Here is a 23715-nt window from a genome sequence, read left to right as displayed (position 1 = left end):
TTACTTCATTGAAGCACTGGAAACACATCAGTGGGGATCTAAACCTAGCACATTTCTTCTCTTTTACTTTGCAATATTCACTATGATTTTTTTGGTCCTATTTCCTCTGCAGATCAGGTCCTCTGCAGCTTCAGAAGAGGGAGTATTTCTGAAGTGGATTCATGAAAAAAATAAGCTGTTTTGTTCAGAAGATAAGGATCTATTAAAACATCTTAGCAATTGTCCCTACTCCAAAGTATAACCACAAAGAGAATCAACAAAACTATGCCCATCAATTCAATGTTATATAACTATAAAGGTAAAGATTCCCCTTGCATATACTTTATGTGCTAGTCATTCCCGATTCTAGGGGGCGATGCTCATCTCCATTTCAAAGCCGAAGAGCGAGCACCGGCAGAAGCTGGTGCAAGTAATGGGAGCTCACTCCATTACACGGCAGTAGGGATTCGAACTGCTGACTTTCTGATCGACAACCTCAGCATCTTAGCCACTGAGCCACCACATCCCTTACCTCTACAACTATATTGAATTGAAACTTCCATTACTGCTAATTGGCAAAGTTGGTGACGAATCTAAATAAATTGGATACTATGATTAACAGTGTGGAGAAGAAGAGAAACCAAGAAGAATGTTACCTGGGTCTGCTTCATTGCCCTTTCCATTCGACGAATACTTCCCTTCTCAAGTTTTGTTCGCAGAAGAAGAGCAGAGGTTTGAATTGCCCAGAACTTTGGTTGTGAGAGCAGATACTGAGAAAAAGGAAAGAAAAAAGTATTCATTTATTCATATTTTTAAAAAAAGAAAATATTTTTCAGTATAGTGTTACAGTTCTATTGTAACCTATTATTATTTTTGATAACTGGTTAAAGAATTGAAAGACCTATATCAATGTTATCAATTCAATTTACAGCAACATTACAATCATCAATTTGTATGAGGATGAGGAGGATGAACTGCCTACTATGCTAAAAATGTCATCAGTTTTTACACAAGGTTCCCTTATATAAATTACTAATAGAAAATTAGAACATTGGATTCCATGTATTTTTGACCAAAAAAAGCAGCAAACCAAATGTTCAAATAAATGTTTCAGAATTACACTGGTTTGGACCCAGCAGGATTCTATAGAAATGGAAAGGTTCCATACTCTCAACCTCAAGATTTTTGGTGAACTTCTTTTTACATGGCATCAAAGTCTTGATATAAAAGATCCAAACAGGAAAGGCAAGAAAAGCCACAATGCATAAGAGGCATTTGGTTCATACTTTTTGACATTCTAGCGATTTTCTCAAAAGCATTTTTAACTCTCCCATGAAATATGACTTTAAAATCTGACCGAGGAGAGATGGCTTGGTGTTTTTATTGACCGAGAACTATGATAGCTGCTGTATCATACAGAGATAAAAAACATTCAAATAAAACTCTATCCAATATTTATTGCATTCACTGAATTATAATATTATATCCTTCATCTAATATTTAAAACATTATAGCAATCAACAGTAGCCACAGACTGCATCCTTTCACATATCCTTTGCTAGTCTTATTCTGCTATATGCTTTATGATCAGAGTAAGTCTGGAGATGTGCACTATAATGTGCACTATATCTGATTGCCATGCCTAGGATACTGATGGATGGAACAGAAAAGTCTTAAAACATTATTTCAAACTTTTCAGCTTTTTAAAAAGGGAAAATATATGATCATGTATCTAGACTGGTTAGGCCTTCTAATAGACTTTGTAAGAGGAAAAGTAGTATTAATCTAGACAGCAGGATGGCAGCCAAGTTAACATATCAAGTAGAGGCAGAGGCATCTATTAAGGAATAAGAGAAGATTATTATGAATTATTTCATTTGGGAAACAAATTCTATTAATCTTAACATGCATCAGTACTGGAGAAGAATTTACTGGCCAAAACCATCAATCACAAAGAAGCTAATCCTACAAGCTCCAGTTTGCCTTGTTTCTCAAACAATTATTAATACTAGGAAAGATATTCTGTATCTTAAATTTTGTAGAATCCCAGCAGGCATTCCGGGATGTCCAAGTTCTCTACCACTTCCAGATTCAAAGTAGATCAAGACTTCCCAGCTTTTATCAAAACAATGGTGATCTGGAATTGAGGAAATAGGTATCGATTCTGTGATGCAACTAGCGGATTTTGGAATCTAAACTCAATGGATGTATCTTCAGTCCAACTTTAATAACTTTATACTGTATTTGGAATTAAGCACTTTTTAAAAAGAAAAATAAGAGTTTTTAAAATAGACCAACTTTTATACGTCATAAATGTTCTGCTTCTTTATCTCTTTCTCTCTGTAAACAGAAAGGATTGTGCGCTGGACCATAGAATGCTCTCAACGATCCATGTATCAATGGCTTGTTTGTTGCTGCCTGCTGCTCTCTGGTGGTCAAGATGGATCCAGGGATTTAACTGAAGTTGCACCATTGCATCATCCTATCATGGCTGTATGACTTTCTACCAACCTTTAAGTCTTCCAGCAGTGCTTATCTTCTTCAACTAAATATTTAAATGCTTTGCAGACTAAACCAGAAAACATAACTGGAATTCTGAGAGCAGGCTTTGGCTTCATTCACAAAATGGTAGCCATAGTTGCTATGAGCAGTCACTAAACACTTGACCAAAAGACAAACAAATAGGAGAGCTCTCCATATCCCAGGATATTTCCTACTTCCCTAGTCCTTTTATTTTGCCCTGAGCGAGTTGTCGTTCTTCTAAATTATCTAAGGAACATTTATAATTGGATAGTATATATAATACTGAAAAACATACACACACTTCTACTTTATCTATCTTTAGGTTAGAGTAAACTATTTTTTAAAATTTAATTTACATCATTGAACAAGTCACATGTAAGAACTTTGGAAATAAACATTAAGAAAGATATGGCAATTTGGTATTTCCACTAACTATACAGATTTTATATATTCCACAAAAATGAGTGCAGTAATTGCCGTTGGTCAAACGTATATGTCTTCTGAGCTATTTTATGAGTACATAGCAATATACTATTTCATAAGATACATTTGGAAATAAAGTAGAAGGGAATGAATATTAAATACTGTAATTTTGGCTTTTGTATTATTAACATAATCTAAGCTCCATTCAGCACTGATGATGTTGCCTAGTTTAGGTAATGAAGCATCTGCAATAAAATAACCAACCTCAGAGAGCACCCAGGACCCTCATATCAATCGATTTTCCTTTATTGGTTCCATTTAGATAGTTAACGGAAATATGATAGTACCATGGAGAAAAAATATAATTAGCCATAGTTCTGACTTCTTCAAGATTGAGACAATTTAACTAAATTAAGTCACCTAAGGTCCATGTTTTTAGGGACGAAATGACTCAGTGGCTAAGACACTGAGCTTGTCAATCAGAAAGGTCGGCAGTTTGGTGGTTCGAATCCCTAGCACTGCGTAACGGAATGACCTCCTGTTACTTGTCCCAGCTTCTGCCAACCTAGCAGTTCGAAAGGATGTAAAAATGCAAGTAGAAAAATAGGAACCCTCTTTGGTGGGAAGGTAACAGCATTCCGTGTGCCTTCAGCATTTAGTCATGCCGGCCACATGAACATGGAGACATCTTCGGACAGCACTGGCTCTTCGGCTTTGAAACAGAGATGAGCACTGCCTCCTAGAGTCGGGAACGACTAGCATGTATGTGCGAGGAGAACCTTTGCCTTTAAGGTCCATGTTTATTAGAAAATATTACAGATGCAATGTTATCATTTTTCGAACAAAGGATTATAAATTAGAGCAGTGAGTTCTCCTAGAATGCAAGATTTTTGTAGTGTAGCAGGGCAAGTCTTAATGATATCAGTGCTGGAAGAAAAAGGGCATTTTTCAATCTTATTTCCCCACCCCCCGGGACAAAATGCTACTAACATCCAATCTGACTATGCTATTATTTCTACCTCTGAAGCCATGCTCCTGCACTATTGAAACAGCTTTTTTATACAGCAGGAGCAGTGTGCAATTTGCTACAACTAGCCTGTTCGATGCTAAAAAGCAAACTCAAGCTAAGTCTCCAGACTAATCTGCACAAAGGGACAGTTTAATTAGAAACAGTGCTTTTCCAGATTTTGCTTTATCTAATCTTATAGCCACTGTGCCAGACTTCTAACATTACATCATTAAAAATAAATCATAAGAATTGCCTCACTGGATTAGACTAAAGAGTCTTGCTATTCCAGGACTACAAAAAAAAAATGTTCAAGAACTTTTTAAAAAATATCTGCATCTATATAGATAGAAAATACATTTTCTAATATTTTCAGATTAGCAACTTTTTTTTAAGCATTTTTTTTCAGCGAACGGTTCCATTTGTAAATTTATCCAAATGAAAATGATCTGTACATAAAGGTTTCCTGAATGTATGGCTGATAAACATAGACTTGAACTCATTTATTCACTACATTCAGTTCCATGTATCTGTGGGTTTTGACCAGATGTTTTGAGCACATTTTGCCACATTTCACAAATATACAGATCTGATACTGATCCCACTCAATTTCCCAGTGACCTGCCACTTTCTTACCCTATATGGTCATCCTCTCCCTGTCTGTTACTCCCTCCAGTGTGAAGATGAGAAAGCACATAGTCTAGGGCTCAGTATATCCAATCAATCTCTGAGCATTCTGCAACTGTCTTAAGAAATAATGATCAAGCTGAGGATATGTTCTCAGGGAGGGCTCTGCTAAGTAAAATGGCACATTTGTGAAAACTATTATCCCTGTGTGAGACATATTGCCTTGTGGTGACGGTCCAGTTATCCACTGCATGATATTACAGAATTAAGAAATCTGCTCTCCAGTCTGTACAGAAAGAAAACCCAATCTCTCTGCAAGTGTGAGAATCTCAAGATAATTTTCCATCCACGCAACCAAAGGTGGTATTCTACCGGTTCGGACCGAATCGCCCAAACTGGTAGCGGAAATTGTGGGTGACTCCGCCCACCCCGCCCAGTTCTATGGCATGCCATTTAGGTAAGGTGACCAGACGTCCCGCTTTTGGCGGGACACACCCGCTTTCCAATGCATTTTCCCGCGTCCCGCCCGCCTTTTTAAAAGGCACGCTTTTTTTGGCGCTCGCAGCTCCCGCCCATCAGCTGCTAGCTTGCTGGGCTGGCTCATCGTTCTGTTCTCTATCCTACCAGATGAGCCAGCCCAGCAAGCTAGCAGCTGATGGGCGGGAGCTGCGAGCGCCAAAAAAAGCGTGCTTTTAGCCTTTTACCTACTACCTACAAATTTAAGCCAGCCCAGCCTGCCGCTCACTGATTGGATTGGCCTGGACTCCAGCCAATCAGTGAGCTGGCTGGGATGGGAAATTTTCAGCACGCTTGCGCGAGTTTCCATTTCCTTTCGACAAAAGACGATGCAGCTGCGCTGACTGGTGAGTAATCTAATTCTAATCGAATTTTCCGCTCGCCGCGGCAGGAGGAGAGGGTGGGGGCAGCTGCAGCCGCCCGCGGCAGAGAAGTTCCACGCGGTTCAGGGGCTCCCGCCGCCCAGCAGAAGCCCCTGAACCGCGTGCGGGCGGCTGCCCCCTCCTCCTCCCTGTCCTCCTGCGGCCGCGAGGAGTAGTCCGTTCGTGCAGAATTTGCCCGCCCCGGCTGAGTGAATTGGGATCGTCTGCGGCCGTGAGGAGTCCTCGCGGCCGCAGGCGATCCCAATTGAATTCACTCTGTGCGGGCGGCTCGGCTGCCCCCTCCTCCTCCCTCCCCTCCTGCGGCCGCGAGGAGTAGTCCGTTCGTGCAGAAATTGCCCGCCCCGGCTGAGTGAATTGGGATCGCCTGCGGCCGCGAGGAATCCATTTGTGCAGGGGTCCTCGCGGCCGCAGGCGATCCCAATTGAATTCACTCAGCCGGGGCGGGCAATTTCTGCACGAACGGAGTATTCCTCGTGGCCGCAGGCGATCCCAATTCACTCAGCCGGGGCGGGCAATTCGTGCAGAAATTGCCCGCCCTGGCTGAGTGAATTGGGATCGCCTGCGGCCGCGAGGAATACTCCGTTCGTGCAGGAGTCCTCGCGGCCGCAGGCGATCCCAATTGAATTCACTCTGTGCGGGCGGCTCGGCTGCCCCCTCCTCCTCCCTCTCCTCCTGCGGCCGCGAGGAGTAGTCCGTTCGTGCAGAAATTGCCCGCCCCGGCTGAGTGAATTGGGATCGCCTGCGGCCGCGAGGAGTCCATTTGTGCAGTGGTCCTCGCGGCCGCAGGCGATCCCAATTGAATTCACTCTGTGCGGGCGGCAGGCGCTGCGCCCACGAGGAGCTGCCTCTTCGTGAATGGGATCGCCGCCTCCGAGAGCATGGGCGCAGCGGCTGCCGCCCGCACAGAACGTCGTGCGGGGGTCCCGCCGCCCGGAAAGTTATCTGCGGGCGGCGTCCGTTCGTGATTGGGATCGATCGCCGGGGCAGCCTCTCGCTTCCGGAACTTCCTCTCTCACTTCCGGGGGTCCCGCCGCCCGGCAGAAGCCCTTGAACCGCCGCGGAATCCGTTCGTGAATCAAAATGGATCCGCGCGGCAGGAGGAGAGGTTGGGGCGCTGCCAGCCGCCTGCAGACAATTTCCTCTCGCTTTCGGGGGTCCCGCCGCCTGGCAAAAGCCCCTGTATCGCGTGGAAGTTATCTGCTGGCGGCGTCCGTTCGTGATTGGGATCCATCGCCGCCTCCAAGAGGGTATACAGAACACTATTTACCTAAATGTGCATATATATACAGTTTAGTATTTTAGCATTTATTTTTGAAAAAAATCAAACTCCTAAATCATGGTGTATAGCTTATTGCTCCTATCTTGGACATATTTTTTCTGATCAAACATTTGTGTTTACTGGGGTGGTGCATAAAGCTGAAAAGAGTTATTGTTTGTAATTTTTCTACATTATTTTGCTGTTAAAGAAGAGTTTTCTTCTTGGGGATAGATATTGATGGAGATTTCTTGTGCCATTAGGAATTGTTGCAAAGAAAAGATAAAGAATCTTATGGTGTGATATTGGTGAATTTTTTTAAAAAATAGTCTGTGTTGTCTTTCTGTCCCAAATAGTTAAATATAATTTCATTATGAACATCTGCAGGGTTTATGGGATTCCCATAATATGGGAGATTCATGCCTTTGTAGGTCATATTTGCCCATTTGTGGTTTTCTGTCTCATCTGTGAAATTCACAACCTTTTATTTGTTATGTTCTGAATTTTTCTCTTTTTAGAAAGTGATAAGAAATCTACCTGCAATTTAATCTTGACCAGGCATCCTGACTTTTAAGAAGTCACTGACATGCCAGTTTTAAAATTGTTTTTTTTCTTGATAGTTAAGGTCAAAAATTTAAACTTGCTGTCACAACTTTGAGCAGGGTGTGAGATTGTTGATGTCCATTTTACTGTCTTTCAATAACTGTATAATGTTCCAATCAAGCCTCAAATTAAGATGTTACCAACTAGTATGTGAACTACTGGAAAGATTGTGTGCCTATAGAGTTAAGAGTAAGAGTTTCATTTCATGCATCAGAAGGCTGTATAGTGTAGAGAGAAAAATATGTTCAAAACATTACAGTTGTATGTGTTAGCCGCCTGAATCTATATTACTGTCTTTGTTTTAAAAATTTTCTCTCAGGATCCCAAAATGGTATTTGTTTGTATGGGTTATATTTATCAATATGTATTGCATTAAATATTGAAATCTAAGTATTCACTGCTACTGTGGATTCTCACAATTGTTTGATGGGATTTCAACATAGGCTGGCAAATTTGAATTTTGAGTACCCTTGATTGGGTCTGACCCTCTGGACTCCAAGGAGAGATTTTAAGAAACACTGATTTCTTTTGCCAGGTAATATGTAATAGGTTGCCACTGCAAGTGTATTTGAAAAAGATAGCTTACTCTATGGTGTTGTTTTTTTATTTTTATACTGGAATTCTTCATGAAAAAATCCAAAAGGATTTACAAAAGAATAATAAAATATCTCTTCAAGAAAACAATAAAACTAACAGTGTCAGTGAAGATAATATGGAAAAGCAAGGCATAATTCATTTTTAAAAAGCAGTCTAAGAGGGAGGTTGTCCTGAAGCACATGTTACTCTAGAATTGCCTTGGGTGAACAGGCTTGATTTCAGCTGTTCAAACAAACCAATGTGTAGAAAACAGCTACACATTTCCTAATTTATTATTAAATAATTTGTATTCTATCAGGGGCTTTCAGCAGTTTACAGCAACAAAAATGCCAAATAAAATTATATTATTATAAAATCATTGTAACAATTCCACAAAAACAATAAAAAGAAAATCCAGTGATAAAACCATATTAAATCCCAATGGCTCTAGATTCTAGAAGACAGAATAATTTGTACAGCCTTCCTGAATGGACAGCAGGTTAGGGCTCCCTGCTCTGGAGGAGGTTTCCAAAGGATGGGCACCAGCTGAGACCTTCCTCCTGAGAAAGCCCTACCTTTGTCATGAATGGGATTACTAGCAGGGCCTCCCCAGAAGATATTTAAAGCTCTGGTAAGATAGCTTTGAGGGGGGTGGTCTTTAAATATTTGGACTTTAAGCTGATTTTGGAAAATCTGTAAATTTTAAAGCACAAAACTGCTATTGGCTTGTTTCCAGATGAGTCATTTACTGTAAGGAGTATAGGCTCAATGTATTTTAAAATAATATTTTATTTATTGTGCATATGATTTTTTAAAATAGTGGTATTCTGTGTTGATTCTTTTTTTAAATTGTCTTAGACTATTTAAAAAAAGATTCTATCCAAAATAAATTGAAACAAGCCATTTTAAAAATTTCTATGCACAATACTTTGAAATGGACTCAGGAGTCATGATTGACACTGAGTGAATTTGCACTTTTAATAATCAGGAAGATACAATGGCATTGAAAAAAGTGACTGATGACCATTTTTCACACTTAGCGACCATTTTCACACTTAGCGACCGTTGTGGCATCCTCATGGTTACGCGATCAAAATGTTGATGTTTGGCAACAGATTCGTATTTCTGATGGTCGCTAAGTGAGGAGTCTCGAGGAGGGGGAAAACATTTAGTGACCAAAGTTACAATGGCATTGAAAAAAGTGACTGATGACCATTTTTCACACTTAGCGACCGTTGCGACCATTTTTCACACTTAGCGACCGTTGCAGCATCCTCATGGTCACGTGATCAAAATTTTGTTTGGCAACAGATTCGTATTTATGCTGGTTTCAGTGTCCTGGGGTGACCTTTTGACAAAAAAAATTTTTTTAATCAAGGCCCCCCCCCCCCCCCCCCGGTCAAGGGTGTCCCTCTTTTCCAATCTGAAAATCTGGTCACCTTACATTTAGGCCATTTGTTTTGCCAAAAATGCATGCCCGGAAGCTTCTGCACATGCGTGGAGGTGTCAAAATGTGGCAAGCGCGCTCACATTTGCGAACCGGTAGGGAAGGTAAGTGTGTACCACCCGACCCCACCCCCACCTGAATTGGGTGGAAAATACTCAAACTCCAAGGAATGTACCATTGACTAGAACCATAATTTGTAAGAAAGGACCGTGGCTTGATGGAGTGACAGAAGGAGCTGAGTGTACTTGCAAATTCTGATTTCACAGACTCAAGAACTGAGATAGCCTATTAGAAGGCAAAAACATATTTCACTGTTTCCATATTCTTTTATTTTGAGCCACTATTTTTGGATCTCCAGATATTCCAGTTGTATAGGATGTACTAGAAGTGCTTCGACCACAGTTCTGTATTTTCATTTGTTTCTTTCATGGGTGCAACATATAGCCAATAGGTTCTGAAAAGTATACACAGTGCCATTGTATAAAAACAGAAGATTCCTATAAAGTGGTATGTGGTAAAATGGTAAATTACAGGCTATTTTCAAAATTAGCAGCCAAAAATCTATAAGATATACCCAAAAGGGTTCAGGAAGCAAAACTGTTGTTTCCATATGCGTAGTTGAATAATTAATTGACTATACTTGTGTATAGATTTTCAAAAATGTGGATCCTTGGGAAAAAAAACTTCCTAATTGAACCCATACAGAAGAATGACAAATGATTAGAACTAAACAAAATTTGCTTTCTGACTAGTTAGCACCTGTATATTTGCAGTCCCGGAGATCTGAATCTTGTTTGTTGCTTCTGATTTTAATCACCCCAAATGTGCCAAATGTCACTTTATTTAAAAGATGATTGGACTTTCTTGTTTTTTTTTTCTTTGAAAATATTTTGTTTCTCATCCAAGAAGCCTCTTCAGAATTTACATCCTTTGCCGCCTTTCTTGTCATTAGCATTCTGAAGGTTGACCATTGGACTCTCAAGTTAGCTTTCTGAGTCACTGAGGTCACTTGAAGGTTATCTGTACCCTTGGGGCCACCTGAATCAAAGTGCAAATGGGTGTGAAACTTCTTGGGATAGTGTTATATACAGGAGAGATAGTGCTTTAACAACCTCCCCCCTATTGAAGTTTAACAAAGATGGCTTCTTTGACTCCTCTTTCGAACCAGTGACCCTCTTTGTCCAGAATGTGAACTTCGCTGTCTTCAAAAAAATGACCTTTGTCTTTCAGTTGCAGATGACTACTGAATTTGATGGATTTGTTCTCCCGTGCCGTACCATGCATTTGTGAAGTGGTTGTTTTGCTTCCCCAATGTACAGTTCTACATGTCTCTCTGCGTTGCACTTTACTTCACATTGGTCAGTTTATATCTGGAGCTTTATGTTTGCGGGTGGACAAGCTTCTGCCTTAATGTTTGAATGTATGTTTGTTGACTGAAAATCCTCTGAGATTTTCAGATATTTCTACAATGTATAGAATGACAAGGTTGCTTTGTTTGTTGTTTTCTTCTTCGTCCACAATGGAGCAGCTCCTGATGGATCTTTTTCCAGATTTGTTGAAGGCTCAGTTGGGATCGCCATAAATTCTGAGGGCTTCCTTGATGTGTTTTAGTTCTTTTTATTTTTGCTCTTCGCTGGTAGGCAAACCTTCAGCCCAGTGGTGGAAGGTTCTGATCACTCCCATTTTGTGCTCAAGTGAGTGGTAAGAAATATAAATACTGATTTGTATGTGGGGGTTTTCTGCTTTTAATCTTATGGGAATACAAACAAACCCAAGCCTTCTGTGATGGCTTTCTATTGCTACCATTTTTAAATGCCTATGGGCAAGCCATGTGGGCTAACCTATATGCATCTTAAGTTTATGTTAGCCAAGTATTTTTCATTATAATTCACTGCCTAAGTATGTGGTTCTTCCCACACCACATACATAGAATATCTCACTCCAACACAGGAACGTTTTGAAATGATACTGAATTCCTCCTAGTTCATAAGTAGATAGATCCCTTTGTTCTTATGTACAGATTGTACAGATTCATTATTCAGTTCACTATGTAAAACAACAAGGGAGAAGGCAATGGCCTTCTGTACTGTTGCAAAGAAAACTCAACGGAGGTGGCCATGAACTCTGTAGCTCAACTGAAGAGAAACTTTATTACTGTTACCTCTTAACAATCTTTGAAATAATCATTGCTTATTTCAATAATCACTAAGAGGTTTTCTTTCAAGGATTTCTAAAATCCTTCCTAGGCAGCCAGACCCATACCCAGTTTCTGGGCATTGACAGAAGCTAAAGAGCCACTGCACATATTTTTATTTTATTTCTCAGCTAACTAGTATAGAAACTAGACTATTAAGAATGAACAGATATGACCAGTTTTCAACACTTACTTATCTAATCTTACTTATTTAATCAAATATTTACTTAATCAAAAGGGATATTCAATTAGCCTTTTTTACATAAAAAAGAGCCTGCTTTACTATGTCACTTTAAAATGGTTTTAAATAATGAATTGAGTATAAAACAGGACTTTCCCTTTTCACTTCAACTGGAAGAGAGCCATGCTGTTCACATATACCTTATTCCAAACGTATCATTTGTTCTGTGTGGTGCTGAAAACTGTTTCAATTGTGTTTGATTGAAACACTGTCCTTAGACTCAATTAGGTGTTTAGCTTGGACCAAGTCCTAAAACCAGGCATGTATATAACATTCCATACCACATAATAATACATTAGTACATATTTCTGAGCACCTCATCTCAACTTCCATAAATCAGGAATTTGGAATATTATGAAAAGGGCTTAGTTTCTCAGTGTCAGTGTTCAGGGAATTTCAGATAATAGCTGGCAGCACAGCAACAATGTCTGGTTCAAGTACTAATGTAAGATTTAGTCCTTCGTGAATTTACTGATAAAATAATGAAGCTATGGATTTAGAAAGAAAATGTTATCATATTTAAACTATTAAAATTAAGTGGTATTTTCTGAAATATAGACAGAAGGTTCTCGTGTGTTTTGCAGTGGGAAATTCTACACACATATGCATGTCAAGGAAATGAGCCATATTTCATGTTTCAACCTCTATTTGTAAACTTTTCGTGCAAGCCATATCTCCTCCTTTCATTTACAATTATTTATCATAATTTTATCCCATTCTCTCATCAAAGGGGGACTTGCATGATAGGAACCGCTTAGTTTTTAATAGGGGGAAAGTGCCAGTTTATTTAAAAGGGTGGGAGACGTATTTGAGATAAGCTGGCAGTAGTACCTAAGGAAATCGTGAGACCAAGAGGGAGATCATGGGGAAAAAGAAAGGCATTTTAGGCCTTCCTAGCTATACTTGTCTTATTTAAGTTCCGGGCAGGTTACAAATGAAATCTGTTTTCTAAGAATAACTCTAGAGGCATTCTTAACGTCCAGTCTGCAATTACGATTTATAACGTGCTAGTTTCCATATAAGTGTTTTTTTATTGTGAAAAGTAAAGTTTCCCTTTAACTCAAGCATTGCTTCTGGTGAATCCATATTTACATCATTGTAGTTTTCTTGGTGACAACACATAAATACTAAATTCTATAAATTTAATATTTATAGGGTCTATAAATTCAGTGGAAAGCACTTTCTTCCTTAGTAAGGCACGAACTGAATACAATGACTACTTCCACACAAAACACATACTCCTTACTCTATAACTCTAATGTTTTGCAGGTTACTGTGACCTACATATAAGAGATGCTAGTTTCCAAGCCAATAGCAGTGGAATTTGCATAGGAAATTTGGGGCTTTTCAGGAAACTGCTAAGAATAGCCCTCAAACAAAGCATAAAAATGTCACTATTTAAATCTAATTTCTTACTAGACCTTTGGGGCTTTAGACTTCCTAATATAACTATAGCTCTGTTTAGTCTTCTCATCACTACCACAACAATCTATTAAATTCAAATAGTACCTGGATATAATTCTTCCAACACCAATTTCAAGAGGCTGAAGTCTTTTCTTCCCACCCCCCAAAAGTGTGAAGCTAAAATGCCTGCATTTATAGTATTTTACAAACTATCCATAACCAACAGAGTTTTTCTGACATAAAGCAAGTTTTATCTTTCCATTTTCATAGCTTCTATCACTAAGACTTAACACTGACTTGATGGCCCATAATCAATTAATTCCTTACCTAGCATATCCTGTTTTCCCCACATTTGACATTTTCTTCTCTAGTATTAGAAGGATTAGAAATGTGTGCAATAATAGAAATTCAAGCTAATAACCTTTCTCTTCCTTTGTTTGCTTACATTTATGATAAAGTCCTTAATTTTAATTTTGCGCTAATTATTCCCCATGCTGAATGCAGTCATTCTCCACACGCTGAAGTATAATACACAAATCTGCTATTTCACACAATGGCTCCAGCAAAATATTCCTTGTTTCAGTGATTCATGGTTATAATACAGATAAAGGAATTAAAGATGAAGTTAGGAAGATATATTGATACATTGTGGACCCATCATCACATTCATTTGTCAGTTTAAAAAGAAATCTCAATATGAAGAAATTATTCCGTTGGATGAACTCTATGTACATTTTGCTAGATTACTGAAATAATTGACTATTTGATGGATGATAGACCACCAATGGTAATTTGGTAAAATAATAAATATGCGACTCAGTCTCACATATCCCAGTGAGATGTCAATTTTCAAGACAGGACATATAAGCTTATAGTTTCACAGCAGGCTAGGTAAACTAAGATGAAACATTGAAAAACAGACATGTTATAGAACAAACTGTTTCAGTATTCTAATATCATATGCCAGATCAAACACCAATCTGTTGTAATCCTGCTTTTGTGCCATAAAAAACTCAGTCCTCATGACCAAATGACTCACAGAAGATACAGCTGGCCAAAGACAAGCAAGGGAGACAATCTTTTTGGGCACTCACCACCCAGTTGTTAACAAGGCTGCCAGAAAAAATAGCACTGAGATGAGGGGAAAAAAGAGGGAGGAAACTAAAAGTTTCATCTGAGGAACTCTTATTTCACATACCAAAACGTTCTACTGCTAAGTCTGTAAAGTATAAAACTACTCCCCCCTTTTTTATTTTTTACTGGCACAGCATATAGAACAAAATATAACAAAGATGAAGGAAATAAAGCATAAGCCAACAGAACGCAAAGATGATAAATAAGGTTCACCGGTCCCTCCTTCATAAAATTTACTATAATTGAACACTTTATATTAATAATCCACATTACATCAATTTGCAGGGAATAGATTGTTAGATTTTCTGAATAACTTTTAATTCAGGGTACCTTGACATGATTGTAAAGTACACAAAGAAATATAATAATATATACTTTATCTTGCTGACCTAGAAGAATTGGCTAATTCACATTTGAATTTATTGCAAAAGAATTTCCACAGATTATTTTACTTTAAATAGTATTAATAACTTTAATATCTCCTTTTAATTGAGCTTGATTCATGGACATATAATTTTCTCTGCAAGAATACAAAAATTATTGCCATCATCTTTTTTTAGCAACTATCTTACTTGTCTACAGATTGGTATTTCCTAGTCATGTCCTGCTTAAGGAATAACAAAGTTCAATTTTTTTATTTTATATAAAATTTGATTTTTCAAAATCAAGTCAAGTCGCCTAGATGCTTACTACTTAGGCAAAATACTTATGTCAGGGTAAATAAAATGCTTATGCAAGCTCTTTCATGACAACACTAAAAACTAATTTGTTCATGGTTCTTTGGAGTCAACCCTAAACCATTTTCCTTCTATCTTGCCTATAATAAATAATTCAAGCTTCAAAGCCAGAGCCACAGGGGAAATTATGAGATGTGTTAGATCAGATGAGGTGCAGAGGTGAGAAAAAGGATGAAATGACCTTTCTCCTTTCTTTTATGCCAACATGTTCTGAGCACTTATAAGAAATAAGGATAAAGAAGAGTGAAATGCAGAGCATGCTTCACCATCTGGTTCACCTTCAAACCAGACAGTATTTTTTCATTTTTGACAGTATGCTACTTCCTTGATCAAATAAATCCCGTTTTCCCTATTTTGTATTGTTTTCTTACTATCCTCCAAACAAATGGAGGAAAGCAGTAAAAGATGAACAGAAACATTATTTCAATGCAGGATGATTACATGTTCCTTCTGTAGCTTGGAAATATTTGAGGAGCAAATATTTGCAACTTATAATATGACACAGAGAATTTATCCAAAAATAACAGCTTTCATCCCTCTTCTATAATCTAATCCTTTAGAAACTGCAGAAAAGGCTAATATTAATTATTAATTAATCTGTGTTTTTGCATTTTCACATAGCCGCTTTAAGCTAACCCCTTTATTATCTCAGAGGTTCCCAAAGCAAGCTATTTTTGAAGTGCAGGGCAACTACAAAAGCAGCTGTGATGGTGATAGTGGTATTCTAGTGTTGTCAAAAGTCAATCTGTTAAGTCTGTCCTTGAATATGCCTTATATTGGTTTTAAACTGTGGCCAAAGGAAGAACTCTGTACAGTCCAAGAATTTGTACTCAGAATTCTTCAGAAAATCTGAGTCAGGTAAGTGAACTGTGCTTCTGGAGCTATAATCCAAAATATCTGTAAAGCAGAGTTTGGGAAAGATTACTCTTAAACATGAACGTAATTCTAGAAAGTCTCCATTGAGCTATGGTGGTGCAGTGGTTAGAATGCAGTACTGCAGGCTATTTCTGCTGACTCCCAGCTGCCAGCAATCCTGCAATTTGATCTCACAGGCTCAAGATTGACTTCCATCCTTCTGAGGTCGGTAAAATGAGGGGCCAGATTGCTGGGGGCAATATGCTGACTCTGTAAACCACTTAGAGAGGGCTGTAAATCTCGGTGGAGTGGTATATAAGCTATTGCTATTAACTGAGACTGTTTGTGTACAATTGAAGCAGGAAATGGGTATATAGATAGTACTCAGTTAATGACAGTAATAGGGATTGGAATTTGGAACTAAGCAATGCAGTTACAAAATGTGATAACACATGACTGTTACTGAGCGAGGATCTGCATTGTTAAACGAGTTCCAGATGCATTGGAAGCAGGCCAGGTGCCTTGGAAGTAGGCCAGCAGGCAGTCAGATAAACCAGAATGCATGAGTACAACAGAGGTGGCTGATGCCAGGCAGGGAGGTATGCGAACAACTTATTGTAATGACTTGCAACCTTTTCTGGCTTCCCCATTGACTTTTCTTGTGTGAACCTAGTAGGGAAAGTTGCAAAAGTCATATCACTGTGGGATACTGAAATCAAGATAAATGTAAGCCAATTGTCTAGTGCCCAAATTGCAATCACATGATTATAGGAGTGTTGCGACAGCCAAAACGTTTGAGGACCAGTCATAAGTCTCCTTTTTCAGTGCTGTCACAACTTGCTGAATGAATGGTCCATTTTTTAAAAACCATTTTTTTAAAAAAAAAGAAAACGGATTTAATTTTTTTAGAATGTTATAGTTCTGCTGAGGTTTTTGATTGCTTTAAGTCACCAAGAACATCTATAGAGACATCACAGATGATGCAAATATTTTAAACAAGTCCAAATTACATAATACCCTGAAAATATTTAAGAGCCTATTTTCAAGTGAAGGCATTCAACACATTACCACAAATGCATATTGTAAAACGCAGTGGATCCCCCAAAATACACTGCACTCCTTGATCAGGAATTTCTGAGATGAAAGATGACTATTAGGACTCTGACCTAAAATGCCAGTGCTAAGATTACTTTGAAGTATTGAGAAATGTCTCCTTTCTTGAGAATAACTATATTTTAGCAGATATCTGATGAATGTATGACAACCATCTAACCAGCCTGCAGATTTAAGAATCCACATGTAGGCTGAGAAGATGCCTGCTCACACATACACATAATAATATGTTGATAGAGGAGAGGAGGTCAAACATGGTATTAACTTCATTGACCAATACTCCTTCCATATTTTTTTTTTTGTATAAACCAAGCAAATAACAATTTAAAAATGTTGAAGACGCTCTTGACAAAAAGTTACCTCAGGGCTTGAAATGTTAACTCTACTTTTGCGGCTGAGACAAATGTTCAGAATTGCATTAAGAATTAGAATATTCACTCAAAGCTATGACACTTTAAAACTATTTTCTCTAATTTTTATCATAAAACACATTTAAATAATAAATATTCAGTATTAAACCTATCAATTAATATTATGGCCCACTCTTAGCAACTTGTAAACCATGCATATCTAAAACTTTGGAAATGAAGCAGTTCCAGTGACACTACTGTACAATACTATTTTATTAAATCAGCCACTAGATGGCAGACTAAACGCTTCTACTTGCTTCCTTTATAGTCTATTTGCCCAACACAAAAGATGAATGACTTCAAGAAAATCTAGAACAAGTGGCAGAACATACTTCAAAGCTGCCCTACAGCCACTAAATGCACATAGTGATTATAGTTCTTCCCTGCTGAATGTCCCAATAAAGGTAAAGGTTCCCCTCGCACATATGTGCTAGTATTTCCTGACTCTAGTGCTCATCTCTGTTTCAAAGCCGAAGAGCCAGCGCTGTCTGAAGACTTCCCCGTAGTCATGTGGCCAGCATGACTAAATGTTGAAGGCGCACAGAACACTGTTACCTTCCCACCAAAGGTGGTTTCTACTTTTCTACTTGCATTTTTACATGCTTATGAACTGCTAGGTTGGCAGAAGCTGGGACAAGTAACAGGAGCTCACTTCATTATGTGGCACTAGGGATTTGAACCACCAAACTGCCAACCTTTCTGATCGAGAAGCTCAGCGTCTTAGCCACTGCGTACCTGAATGTCCCAATATCAGTGTTCAAATCTAAAAGACTTGAGGTACCAAATTCAACCAAGTCTTCATAAATCCAGATTCTTAATCAGGCCTTCTTAGTACTATAAGGAGAAATATATCTTGGGAAGAATGGATTCATGTGTTCTGGGGATGGTCTTGGTTGTATCTCCTGAAGTAACAAGGTGCAGAGCTAAGATGGTTATAGAGCAGCTACTCATCAGCTGAGTTCCATATGATATTTTCTTTGTCTTATCTATTTTGCAAATAATCTACCTACACATCCTGGAGTAATAAAAGGATATCAAGAGAATAGCTAGAAATTCTGAAAAGAGAAATTCCTGACTCAGCAATTCTTCAAAAAAATTAAATCCATCTTCCCTGGTCTCCTGCTCCCCATTATCTTAGACTTCAACCTCCATCTGGAAATAATGTAGCCAGGGAAGCCTGCTCTACGTAATTCTGGATTTCAGTCATGAAAATAAACCATTTTTTAACAGAGAATTATGGAAAATGAGGATAGTCCTCATCGTAAGTTACGACTGTTCACTTAGAGACCGTTCAAAATTACAATGGACACCTCAAAAGGAACTTACGATCCAATTTTGAATATCCGATGGCTGCACACACGCACACAGTCATGTGATCGCATTTTGGGTGCCTGGAAACCAGCTCATCTTTACAGCCATTTGCAATATCCTGAGGTTGCATGACTATGATTTTTGACATTTTTTGCTGGATTCTGGTATTCACTTCCAGTTTCCAGCAAAAATCATCCAATGAATAAAACAGATTCATTTAACACTCACCAAGTTCGCTTCACTTAATGACTGCTGCATTCACTTAACAACTATCAGAAAAAAGTTATAAAACCATTTAATGACCACAACACTTAATTGCAGGCTCAATTATTGTTGTTAAGTTAAGAACTACCTGTCATGGATTCTAACATATTAGTGTATTAATAAATATTTACATTCTATTAATATTTTGTTATTTTCTGGGAAACCAAAAAAACTTGAAACGAGCCATAAAATTTGTATCATCCAACAACTGCCTCATAACACTTATAAAATGGATTTGGAACAGTGGTGGGTTGCCAATTTTTTTATTACCAGTTTGGGGGGGGGCACATGATGCATCTGCGCTGGGTGGGTGGGCAGAGCCTCCTGCCGCCGGTACTACTGGTTTGCCCAATCTGGGCGGAACTGGGAGCAATCCGCCTCTGATCTGGAAGCATGTCAAAGTGATCCAAGGAAACACTTTGTGAAGGCATGGACTATATTTTACTGACCAGAACAGTTTTAATTCAGCAGTTGTTGATCAATCCCTATTGTTGATCATAATTTGTACTCTTGGTCAGCAGGGATTCAAGGGCTGAACTACAGTAATTTATTCAAAACAATTTTATGTGAAGACAATTACCGAAATCATAAAATTATGGTTTCATAGTCAATACAGTAGAAATGCAGCTTGAAACGCTTTCAGTATTCAACCATTATTCTTACTTTCCCATTTTTTATTCTCATACAATATTCAACTCTTTGCCCCACAGTCCATTTTATTACTTTAGATAACCTTCAATGCGCCAAGCAACCTGTTTCCATCTGGGTAATCCATAACAAATTGCAAAGCACAAAAAGTTGTTTGTATAAGATAGTGGATAACAATACCACTATTTCACTTAAAGTCAGCTTAAACCAGTTTAATGAAATACATGCAGCAGAAATATAGGCATTTATGGCAGTAACACAATTTAAGTTCTAACAAAAAGATCAAATAGAAGCATTTTTGATTATATATGTTGGGGAGGCTGTTTATACTATTCTAGTCACTAAATCTCAAAAAGAGTATTTGGATTGATACAGAAAATTGTATCGCACGACATTATGAATGAAGCAACTCTTGCTATGAAGACAGATGGGGGCACAACTGAAGCATGTGAAATTATATGGCAGGTTTAGGACAAATTAAATCAATCAAATGTCTATATAGAATATAGCAGACATGTGGAGTGTGTTACTGTAAGATCTCCTGAGACCAAAAAGGGAGCAAGACAAATTTATATCAATATATTATCTCTAGGAATCAAGGTCTCTTAACTTCTTAATATTAACCTCTTAATATTAATTGCTAGAAAATATGAATGGAAGGGAGATAGCACACTTATGTCCTGTCTATGGACTTTCTATTTGTACCTGGATAAGAATCAGAAAATGGATTAGGTAGGTCTCTGCTTCTATCTATCTAATATTGCCCATGTACATAGAAGCTCCTTCTCTGAGAACAGCAAGCAAGTCAACATGTGATCCATTCAATAAACACATGAAAACATTTTTAGAAGTAAAAAAACTGGTCAGTTACTTACTGATGTAAAAGCAAGAAGCTCCTCTTCTGTAAGTTTATGGACAGGATTGTTTTTCTGAAAGTCTATACTGTAAAAAAAAAGAATACATTTTTATTCATGTAGCTTTCTTTTTATATATATATATATAGCCTGAGCCTGAAGATGCGAGTGAGACCTCGCTAAAACGTTGCCAAGACAATCTCAATCTTACACAGGAAAGGACCCGAATACAACAAGACCAGCATATCTAAACCTGTGAAAATCTACTAATATACATACATACACACACACACACACACACACACACACACACACACACACATATTATTAAATGTTTACATCAATTCATCTTACCATCAACTCCCAAAAACAATTATTGGCTCTTCTACTATCCCTAACTTCAATATTTTTTTATATAAAGTTTTTTATTTTTTCATTTTCATAACATATAACCACATGTATACTATTACATAGCCACATCATATTATATTATTAAATGTTTACATCAATTTGTCTTACCATCAACTCCCAAAAACAATTAAACAATTATTGGCTCTTCTGCCCTTCATACAACCTTTTTGTACCTTATCCATCATTTTCTTCTCCCTCTGTCCTCCTCCTCCCTACCTCCTTTCTTCCCTCTGTCGTCCTTCTTTACTTCCCCTTCCTCTCTCCTTCTCCTCTCTCCCCTTTCCACTCCTTCCTTCTTTCCTTCTCTTCCCCACCCCCGCCCTCTCTCCTATCTCTCTTTTCTTCCCTTACCTCTCTCCTCTACTTCACACTCTTCATCTCATTTACTTGGTGTATTTCAGCTTCTGAGCAAGCTCCATTTTATGTTGATGGTATTTATAATTCCTTTTCAATATACATATTTAATTTTAACATATATCTTCCTCTTTCCTTTTTTAAAAAGGGAGGAAAAGTATACATATAGTCACTGTGCTTTTAAACTCCACCCCCAGCCTAGTTTTGGCCGAGATGGACAACTGAGATGTACAATTGTTCATTACAATTCCCTTAATCTACTATATAGAATAACAAGCAGTACACATCTCACTTTGTTCATTATCACTTTGTCCATATTTCACATATAGCAATAGCATATTTTAACCCATGCTTCGTTGTCCTTCCATTGTCATAGTCAATCAATTAGCAACTCAATTTAATTATCATGTAAAATAAGCGCAAATCTCTGCTTTACAATCTCCCCATATCAGTTTCATATTTGTCCATCTTCCATATATTTTAACCTTTATTTAATTATCTTTCCATTATCATATTCAATCAGTTAGCAACTCAATTTTATTGTCATATTTAGGAGTAAACCCCTTATCTCAGCTTTATGTTTTCCTATATAACAATTTCAAGTTGTTTGATTTTTTGCTAGTAAGTCTTTTGTCCCACTTCTCTATTCCTGTCTTCTCCCTTTTCTTTGTTTTGACACGTCCACCCTCTTCAATATTCCCCAAGCCACCGTCAAAGAAATCTTTTATATTTCCCTTTGTTGGGGCGTAACCTCTTTCTTCAGTTTTCCTTATGCCACTGTCACCCTCCGAAACATCTTTTGTCTGCCTTTATTTCCTTTTGTTGAGGACACACACCTCCTTTTCAATTTTCCCTGTACCACTGCCAAACCTAATGGAGTTTTTTTTCCTGCTTTTTATTTTCCACTGTTTCCACCCCTTCATTATCCTTCCTCCCTTCTTCCTTCCCTTCTTCTTTAAATACCTGCTTCTCTGAATTCAGAATTCTATTTAAGCTTGATTTTAATGATTTATGTATATTTTTTATAATTTCACGTAGTTCTTCAAATTCCCACCTTTCCATCATGTCCAGTTCCAAAGTTACAGTTAATTATACAGTTCTTATTTCAGAGTTCTAGTCCACCTTAAATTTATCTAATTCAGCTGCTGTGGAGAAGAGCGACGGGAGCCATCTTGGTCTTTTGTTCTTCCTTAATGTCTAGTTCCAAAATTTCAGTTAGTTATACAGATCTTATTTCGAAAGTTCTGGACCACTTTAAATTTAGCTAATTCAACTAATGTGAAAATGGAAGAGAAGCTGGAGCCACCTTAATCTTTTGCAGAAAAGAAAAAGAAAAAAACTTCGTATTTTCCCACTTCTTGATTTTGTTATTATTTTTTCCCTTGCTACCTTCCGCCTCTTCTTGATTATAGTTGCTCAAAATATATTAATTGGAACAAACTTGCATAGAGCAAAACTCGGGTATTTTTCTCTTCGCTTTCTGTTTTTCCAAGTTCTGATTTATGGCAGTTGGTTGATTAAAACTTCCTGCAAAGGCAAGATTAGGTTATCAGCTATTGGTGAGAAAATAGTGCTTTTTTCTTGATTTTTCTCCCTTGTTACATTCCACTTCTCATTAATTGAAGTTGCTTAAGATATATTAGTTGGAAGAAATTCGGACGAAGTAAATCACCTCAGAATGTTTGGTTTCTATTTCAAATCCAAAACCAAATTTAGAGTTTGTATCTGAGTGGCTTTGTCACTTCTCTGCTTTCTCCCTTTCTGTCCAAATTGTTTCAAACAGATGGCTTTTTGGAGGGCTAGTGTTTCAATCCTCCATTTTCCCTTTCTTTCTTTCCTTTTGCCAAAATCCAGATGTCTATTAATATTATTTGTACTCTCAAGATTCTTTGTCTTTTCCAAGTTTTGATTTATGACTGGGTTAAATGAATCTTCTTACCAGTCTTTCATCTCATCCTCACACTCCTGTTCAGTTGCTTTGGCTGGAAGCCAGCTTCTTGTGCAGCCATGTTGCCATGCTGCTGCCCTTGCTCCGATTCAGAGGGTAAATCTCCAACTGTTGCCTCCCTCCTGGGTCTGATGAGACACTGCCCCTTCTTCCCCCCTCCTCCAGGGGGGTTCTCATTCGAAAGGATCTCGGAATAGGTTTGTCAGACAGGGTTCATGTGAGGCTCTTGAGAGCTAACACCCCCCCCCCCACGTCTATTCAGCTGGATAACTTCCGGTCAACTTTTTATTCATGTAGCTTTCTGAAATTCAAAACATTCAATAGCAATAGCAGTTAGACTTATATACCGCTTCATAGGGCTTTCAGCCCTCTCTAAGCGGTTTACAGAGTCAGCATATCGCCCCCAACAATCCGGGTCCTCATTTTACCCACCTCGGAAGGATGGAAGGCTGAGTCAACCTTGAGCCAGTGAGATTAGAACCGCTGAGCTGCAGATAAC

General features: G+C 38.2%; 1 protein-coding gene across 1 annotated transcript in view; it reads right to left on the bottom strand.

The window, feature by feature from the left end:
- Window positions 1-23715, bottom strand: part of TTC27 (tetratricopeptide repeat domain 27) — an 83513-nt gene that overhangs the window by 48649 nt on the left and 11149 nt on the right. The window contains exons 5-6 of the mRNA XM_032216048.1: window positions 20525-20591; window positions 636-749 (exon numbers count right to left, since the gene is read on the bottom strand). Of these exons, the coding sequence (XP_032071939.1) occupies window positions 636-749; window positions 20525-20591 (181 nt within the window). The remainder of the gene's footprint in view (window positions 1-635; window positions 750-20524; window positions 20592-23715) is intronic.

Source organism: Thamnophis elegans, chromosome 4, assembly GCF_009769535.1.
Source record: "Thamnophis elegans isolate rThaEle1 chromosome 4, rThaEle1.pri, whole genome shotgun sequence".
Classification (NCBI taxonomy): Eukaryota; Metazoa; Chordata; class Lepidosauria; order Squamata; family Colubridae; genus Thamnophis; species Thamnophis elegans.
This window is presented reverse-complemented; position numbering and strand designations above follow the sequence as displayed.